The 8,365-nt window shown below is 53.9% G+C and overlaps 1 protein-coding gene across 1 annotated transcript; it reads right to left on the reverse strand.

Annotated features, from left to right (window-relative positions):
- Window positions 1-2,518: 2,518 nt before the first annotated feature.
- Window positions 2,519-7,921, reverse strand: PLAU (plasminogen activator, urokinase). Its single transcript, XM_087824134.1, is given in 11 exon segments — window positions 2,519-3,374; window positions 3,457-3,641; window positions 4,317-4,465; window positions 4,808-4,948; window positions 5,555-5,703; window positions 5,924-6,140; window positions 6,328-6,419; window positions 6,609-6,783; window positions 7,115-7,222; window positions 7,383-7,416; window positions 7,853-7,921. Coding segments are annotated over 11 exon segments (1,380 nt in total). The 5' UTR covers window positions 7,910-7,921; the 3' UTR covers window positions 2,519-3,301.
- Window positions 7,922-8,365: the final 444 nt, after the last annotated feature.

Below are 8,365 nucleotides of genomic sequence, written 5' to 3' on the forward strand. Positions count from 1 at the left end.
GAGAGGGCAGCTCTCCTTTCCTCAGTTGGGCCCTGCTGAAAGGTCATATGTCACAGTGGTAGGCCTGTGCGGCCTGGAGCCAGCTGCCTGGGTCCAAACCCTGGCTCTGCCACCTACCAGCTGCATTGCCTTGAGCAAGTCACTCAATCTCTCTGTGCCTCCATTTTCCCTACTGTAAAATGGGGCTAATGATAATAACTTTCCCCTAGGATTTTTGGGAGGATTAAACCAGATAAGAATGTGAACAACTTAGTAGTGTCCAGTGCATGGTGAGCACCAAATGAAGGCAGTCCCTAAGGTGACAGGATAGTATCTGGAGCCATGAGACTCTGGAGAAGTGGCCGATCTCTGCCAGCCCCAACTGACACCTACAATTCAGAGAAGAGGCCGCAGCTGGCAGGGGGTCGGGTGGTGGCTGGGAAATGGTCTGAAGAGAGCAGCGTCGTTGCTCAACCTGACCAGTGGAGCTCATACTTCCTGTTTTTAGGGTGACTGTGAGCCCTGATGCTAGAGCCGCTCATGTTGGGACAGGATCCTCTTGGCCCCTGGGGGGAAAGGAGGTGAAGCAGCAGCTCAGCCTGGGCTGGGCCCCTTCGCTTCACATCATGCCTCTTCTTTCCTAGCGAGTTTCAGCTCACACCAAACACACGAATGCACACCAGGGGTAGAAGAGGGGAGGGGGTTCCCTTCAACTCTACAGGAATTTACATGGCTTTGTAAGAATAGCCCCCAATTTTTGTGCCTTTACTAGGTGCCAGGATTACACTGAGAGGTTTATGAACTCATGAATCCTTGTAATAATCCTGGAAACTAGATATTATTATATCTTTTACAGATGAGGAAACAGAGACACAGAGAGGTTATGAGTCCTTCCCAAGTTGCACAGCTAATATTAGAGCCAGGATTCTAGTCCAGGCCACCTGACTCCTGCATGCTCTGAAACCACTGCATTTTACTGAATATGACAACATGCTAGATTATGGGGATTAAAAACTGAATATTTGGGCTCTTTCTGTCTCTGGCTGCCCCAGCAAGAGGAGCTGCCGCCAAGTCCGCCCACCTATGGAACTGCTCCAGCTTCCTGATCTCGAGGGAAAGGCAGACATACAGCACCGAACCCAATCATCTGAAGGCCCCAACTCCTTTCAGTACAACGGGGTGATTCACCGCAAGACGGGGCCATGGAGCCTGCGGCAAAGGTGTGTTGGTTGTCAAGAAGGTGCAGAGATCCAGGCAGCGAAAGCCAGCCACCTCCTAGGTGCGGACCATCATCAACAAGAATGCCTGGGCCACCCTGAACAGCACCTGGCACATGATCTGCAGGAAAAAGTACTGCCTGGATCTGCTGCTCTGCCATCCGCAGGGCCAGTGCCACCCTGAGCAGCCAGAAGCCAGAGATGGTGAAGAGGAAACAGGCAGCCCTACCAAGAGCTCCTGAGAACCCCTCTCCCCCCAAAGCAATAAAGGTATCAGCCAACTTTCAAAAAAAATCCCCAAACAACAACATAACCCAAACAACAAAAACTGAATACTTTGGGTCCTTGCCCTCCCCGGGGACCTACAGTCTAGGGAGCCCAGGAGACCTTGCACCCCTAAACCCCACTCAGAAAACTGTTCATGCAGAGAACACATGCTGACCACATTTGAATTTACTGGGCACTTCACATAATCTGTCCAATTGTTCCCAAAAGATACTCAATCAGGTGCTTATCAGAAACACCTGAGTTTTCCAAACCCTTGAAGCCTGGCACCAGCCCTGACCTGCTTCAATCTCTGTGGGTGGAGCATAGGCATGTATATTTTTAAAAGGTTCTCAGGTGCCTTGGTAAGAAACACTGCCAAGACCCATTAGCGTAGCTTGGAAATTCCAATAGTTTGGCATCCAACTATATTTCCTAGCTTACCTTCCAAACTCCTATTCTTCAGAAACTGATTTTGGTTCAAAATATAAGCTCACCTCTGTTAAGGTATCAACCAGCTTCAGATTCTAAGCCACCTGATCTTAGGGATGGCAATGGCAGGACACAAGCTCCATTAACCTAGTGAGAAAACAGCACCAGCCCCACACAGATAATGGGCAGTTGTTTTCTGATCCCTGGATGCAGATTAACAATTTTCATTCATACCGGTGTTCTCCCTGGTTGAAGTCAGCCCAAGGATTGGTGGGGGCAGAGTGAAGAGAATATAATGAGACTAATACTAAAGAGGGTCACCATGCAGTTACATAAGATGTGCACTGCACAAAAGCATCAGGCTGGGGGAGCTGGGGGTTGACACCCAGCCTTCACACCATTCACCTAGCCATAGGCCCCTGGCTTACAGCACATTTTGTGCCTTATGTGGTGCGGAGGGCCTGACCTACAACTCTCCTAGCCTCTACTTCCCAAAGCCCCAGTAAGTTGAGAGATGCAGCCTGACAAGATGCATGCATCCCACCATGGTCATTTTCTACTTTTTATGCTCCCCTAACTCCCTCCCATACAAGCACCAGGGAAGAAAGAAAGTCTTCCGAAAAAAATCATATTTTATTAATCATCTTTATTCAAAATTACAAAAATAGACATAAATAAAAATAGCAGAATATAATTATTAAATATTCAGTGTACATGAGTGGTCCTTGCCCCACTCAGTGAGGATCGGATGAACTTGGCTGGAAGGTCAGAAGGGATAACTGTCCAAGAAAGGGACATTTATGTGAAAGTGAAACTCAAATTTTAACGCTGGCCATGAGCTATGCCCCAGAATGATATATTCATAGGCACCATTACATGGGAGACCAAAAAGCCCCAACAGTGACTCATGACCTCTCCTGACAGACCATTCTATGTGGCATCACAGTCCATAGAGTTTAGGGAAATATCTAGGCTTACAGTTAGACACAGGAATACCAGCTCTTACTCTGACTACTCACAGCCTGGGCACAATTGTACAAACATACACCTGCATGTACAATATTTCCTGATATATTCATACAGTGTCAGAGCCCTACCTTCAAGTTATTAGTGTCCCTGGTCCCCAAACTACTGTTCCCACATTGGCCAAGCTCCTTCAAGAGACCTCAGTTCTGTTACACTTCCTAATTGGGAAATGATTCATTTCCCAATAATAGGCCTCATGAATGCCCACTGTTGGGGGAGCTACCTCTCCTTCCCATGCATAGATGTCATTTTTATCTCCAGAAGGCTTTAATCCAGAAAAAGACAAACTACTGGTCAGTACCATCCTGGATCAGGACCACCCCTCCATCCTGGCCAGAGGGGATCTGGGTGGCCAGCACCCAGGCCTGTATCTGAGAGTAAAGCTATCGTTGCACACCCTGGTGGGCAGCACAAGCAAAACCATCTCTGCGGAGCCTATCTTCCTCAGTCTCTTCCCTATATATAGCTGGTGCAGACGGACTCACTGCAAAAATGACGGTCAGTGTGGGAGTGGGTAGTGCCCCTCTCCTCCCTTGGCTCCCTGGGGGGCCCTCAGAGGGCTAGGTCTTCCCGGGTGTGAGTGTGGATCCAAGATAGGAAGCGTGAGACCCTCGTGTAGACACCTGGCTTGTCCTTCATGGCACATTCACGGCCCCAGCTCACGATCCCAGTCAGAGTCTCGCGGTTTCCAATGGAACAGACCAGGGGTCCCCCTGAGTCTCCCTGTTAAGCCAAAGACACAAAAGGTGAACCCTGGAAAAAGTTAGGAGGGGGCCATCGCGTCCTGCTGCCCAATCATGCCGGAGAGAGAAGGGAGAGTTTCCCAGAGTCAAAGTCCTTAATGGCTCCCTATCTCCTACCACATCACGCTCAAAATCCTCGGCGCGGCTTCCAAAGCCCTACTATCTGCCACTATGCCACCTCCATTCTCAGACCCCACCTCTCCTCCCATCCTGGAATATGCTGTCCTCAACTTCATTTTTGTACCTTGCAACCGAAACACTCTCCTTTCTTCCCTCTGCCTCCTCATATTCCTTTAAAAAGTCACCTTCTCTTTAAAGCTCCCCCTCTGTGACCAGCTAGTGGGCACTCACCTCCCTCTCCTATACACTATCGTTTATAATTCACACCACACCCTGAACACTGAGCTATATTACTTTCTATTGTTTTTTCTTAGGCTTCCTCTCTCCCCCGGTCGGAAGGGCCTAGCACAGAGACAGGCTGAGGACAAATGTTTGGAAAAGGCAGAAGGGTTGGTTTAAACCTTCTAAAACTTGAGCTCCTGATTCTGGCTTCTTGAGGCTTTGGCTGGAGAGAGGCTCCCCAAAGAGGGCAGAGAATGCCCAGGAGCCCTGGAGAGATTTTGGCGTAATGGAGAGAGATGCTTAGAACCCTCACCTGGCAAGCATCTGTTTTCCACTGTGGGTCAGCAGCACACAGCATTTTGGTGGTGACTTCAGAGCCATAGTAGTGGGGCTGCTGACACTCCCAGTGGGAAACCAGCCTCACAGTGGTCATTTTCAGCTCCTCTTGATAGAAATAGTCGGCTAGATGGAAGAAACATGAGGATTTACATTGCGTCTGCCCAGCCTTTCCGCTGGGACTCTCTGCCAGGGAGGGGACCAAGAAGTATTACTACCAGGGAAAGCCCCTATTCTTTTTCCACCCAAATCTGAGTTTTTACCCCAGCTAACCCCTCACCCTCCACTTATTTACCTTTATGGTCCATCATTCCCTAAACAATGCTCTCTACTCCATCCCTGGACCCATCTGCTACCTCCACAGTGCTCTTATCTCTATCTTCATGGCCCTCCCTTAACCAAGCTGAGCTCACTTCCAGGTGACCACACTCCCCCAGGACCCCTCAGCTAGCCCCAACGGTCACTTACAGGTACTCTCTTTTCCAAAGCCAGTGACCTCACAGCTTGCGCCAAAATTAGCATCTCCATATTTTGGGGGCAAGCAGATGGTTTGTATGGACCGGGATGGCTGCGCACACTGGCCCGAGCTGGAAACGATCTTCAGCAAGGCTGGGGGAGGGGGAAGAGGTCAGAGGGGAAAGACCACCACCTGGTCAGGTGGTCACCATCTCTGCCCTCCAAAGGTTGAGGGAGCAGCTGTCTATCCCTGGGTCAGTTAGGGTCAGAGGTCATCCTGGGAGGAGTGCTGGTAGGATGAAACAAGCCTCCCCTGTCCTGTGCCTCATGGGCTTTGTTCCAGCTGCTGACAAAGGCCTGGACAGCCAGAGCTACTGCATATAACTGTATGAGGTTTTTTCTACAAAAAGCCCTGGCTGAGGTAGCTGGGCTGCAATATAGCCCAACATTCTCTCAAAGTTCTATCTCCTGGGACAGACAGAGTCTGCATCCAACAAAAGAAGGGGCACCCCAGCCCAAGCCACTTCCCACAGGGCCACTGCCACCCAGAGAAAGCTACCTGTTTGGAAATTCGGGGACTCCACAGGGGAGCACCAAGCCCCTCATGTATGGACATCACTCTGAACCCTTCCCCACTTCTCCCTTCGTGGTGTAAAGTAGGGTCTTCATGTTCCCCTACAACCTCGACCTCCCACTTGAGTCTCCTTTTGAACCCCTCCCGGCCATCATCACGACAGCAGATGAGGGCTTTCCACTCACCTATATCATTGTGGTGAGCAAGCGTGTCAGCGCTATAGTCCTCATGCAGGATGAGATTTTCCACCTCAAACTTCATCTCCCCCAGGGTATGGGAGTTAAGCTTTGACCGACCCAGGTAGACAATGTAGTTCTCCTTCCTTGGGTAATTACTGTGGGAAGGAAGACCGATAAGACAGTCTGTTCTCATGAGATCCTATCACTTCCCCCTCCCCACCACAGTGACCTCAGAGCATGACTTGTCCCCAAGGGTATGGGTGCAAAGGAAGGGCTGAAAGGGTAGAGTTGAAGGGAAATCCTTTGCTGGGAAGGAGAAAGGTATGTGTTTGGGGTAGAGCAGGAGGGTCAGAGAGCAGAGACAGAGGGACTTACATGAAACAGTGTGTGGCACTGACCACCCAGCAAGGACTGATGAGGCTGCCACCGCACACGTAGGTGGTAGAACCTCCACGGTGCCTCCTGTAGATGGCAGCAAACCAAGGCTGGTTCTCAATGTCGGTGACTTTTCCCCCAACAATCTTAAAGCGGGGCCTCAGAGCCTTCTGACCACACTGAAACGCTGCTTTTTCAGGAGAGTGAGCATTTTTTCCTGGAGGAGAAAGCGAGGGGTGTCTTGGGAAGACAGGTCGGAGAAAGGGCCCCTCTCCTCATCCTCTGACCTCCCAGTTTTTGGGGGCCAGGCAGGCCTCAGGCCTCAGCCCTCCCATGATGGAATAAGGGCACATATGAGTTTGTCCGCTTTCACCCACTATCATAAACAGGGTGGTAACACTCACCAAAAGAGCAGTCGCGCACCATGCACTCTTGGACGCGCTGACTTCCGTCAACCTCCACATAGCACCAGGGCCTTCCCCGGTTGTCTGGGTTCCTGGCAACACAGAAGGGAGAGGGGTGTCACTTCAGCACAGAATGTCCTTCCCGCGTCCTCACTTCCAAGAAAGACTCAACCAGAGGCCTTGCTGCTCTCATGTTATGGTCAGCACTCTGGAAGCAGAGGGGAACGTTCATGAGGGCTTCTGGGAGGCCACGGGGAAGGTCCTTGCTACCCACACCTCACCTGCAGTAATTGTGTTTCCCCAGGCCCAGCTGGAGGGCGTCAGGTCTTCGGGCGTGGTACGGTTCCTGAAGGACACTGGCAGAGTTCCAGGCCAGGCAGGGCCGGCGCTTGTGGTCGGTGTTGGCCTTCCCTCGGTAAGAGTGACCGTTTCCCTCATAGCAGGTTGCCGATTTATCTATGGAAGGGTGTGAGGATGAGAGAATATCAGAAAGCGGATGCTCAGACAGGCATTTTAGAGATCCCGCCAGGCCTCACGTGACGTCAGGCCGGGCAGAAGACACTAGAAGGGGCCTCCTCCCGACCCACCTCACATTTGTGCAGCCACAGCTTCACGAGGCAATGTGCGTTCATGTGTGTGACCGTGTCTAGCCCATTACGTAGGGCTGACGTCCCCCACTCCACCCCTCCAGCTCCGAACCCCTGCCTGCTCTTCCATCCTACTCATCTCTCCCTGCCCCCAAATCTCTTGAGCCCCCTCCTCTCCGTCAGCGTGAGGATCTCCATACCTATTTCACAGTGTTCTCCACTGAATTTCTTTGGGCAGTTGCATCGCTGAATGTGGGAGAAGTACTTGTAGGACACACAGGTACCTCCATTCAGACAGACACAGTTTGCTGAAAAACACAAAGGTGGGGGTGGCTAAGCAAAGAGCAAGGGAGGAGACAAGGGGGGAGCCAGCCCGCCCGGCATCAGGGACAGGGAAGGGCCGTCTCCTGAGGCTTCTCCAAGATGTTTGTGCAGCCAGATATTATTGTGCAAGGGGTGGATACTCACATGCACCAGATACTGGAGGAAGGTCATGGCTGTCCTGGAAAAGACAGGGAAAGAGGGAAAGGTCGCCAAAGGTCCCATGTCCCTGGGACCTCGGGGTGTGCACAAACGGGACCCGATCCCAAAACTCACCCATGACTACAGCTCCCTCCTCACCCCCCATCACATCTAACTAGCCCTCAACTGGGAGACCATAGGTCTCCAGAGCTGAGAAATGGGTCGACTCAGCAAGCTCCGCGTATCAGGTGACCGACAGCAGCCGGGCGGCCCGCGGCTCCTTCCCCCTGGCCTGCAAGTGCGGGCTCCCCGGGCTCCCCGGGCTCCCCTGTCCTGTTCCCCGGAGGGTCCGGCCCTTCCGTGGATGGGACCCGCGGGACTCCGGCTCCCTCCCAGCCCCCCGTTCCCCTGGCGCTGTTCAGGGGTCCCGCAGGCCCCCTCCCACGGCCGAACCTCAAAGCGGGGAGGCCGCTTACCTGGCAGCGGCTCAGGGCCAGCGCGCCCAGCAGCAGGCAGGCCAGCGGGGCTCGCATGGCGGCGGCGGGGGCTCGGAGCGCGGCCCTGCGCGGGGAGAGGGGGCGGCTCAGGGGAGAGCCCCCAGGGCACCTGCGAGGCGAGCCCGCGGTCGTCTCTCCTCCCTGGGATCAGGGGTCCCCGCACCCGCACCCGCACCGCAGGGGGACTCGTGGGCACGCGGACCGGCGCCGCCGGGGCTGGGGGAAGGGAAGCCCGCAGGGGAGGGGCCCCGCGCACCCCACGGGCGCTCCGAGGGCGGCCCGCGCTCACCGGCAGCTGCGGCGGGAGGGGCGCGGACAGGTGGACACGCAGACGCTCGGCCGGCGCGGGGCTCCCGAGTCCTCGCTGTGCTGCTGGCCCGCGGCGCGCGCGGTATATTAAGGCCCGCCCAGGCCCCGCCCCGCCCCGCCCCGCCCCGGCCGGGCCCGGTACCGTCGGTCCACTCCCTCCCCTCCCCGCCCCCTGGAGCCCGC

This window comes from Miniopterus natalensis, chromosome 14 (assembly GCF_054644295.1).
Source record: "Miniopterus natalensis isolate mMinNat1 chromosome 14, mMinNat1.hap1, whole genome shotgun sequence".
Classification (NCBI taxonomy): domain Eukaryota; kingdom Metazoa; phylum Chordata; class Mammalia; order Chiroptera; family Miniopteridae; genus Miniopterus; species Miniopterus natalensis.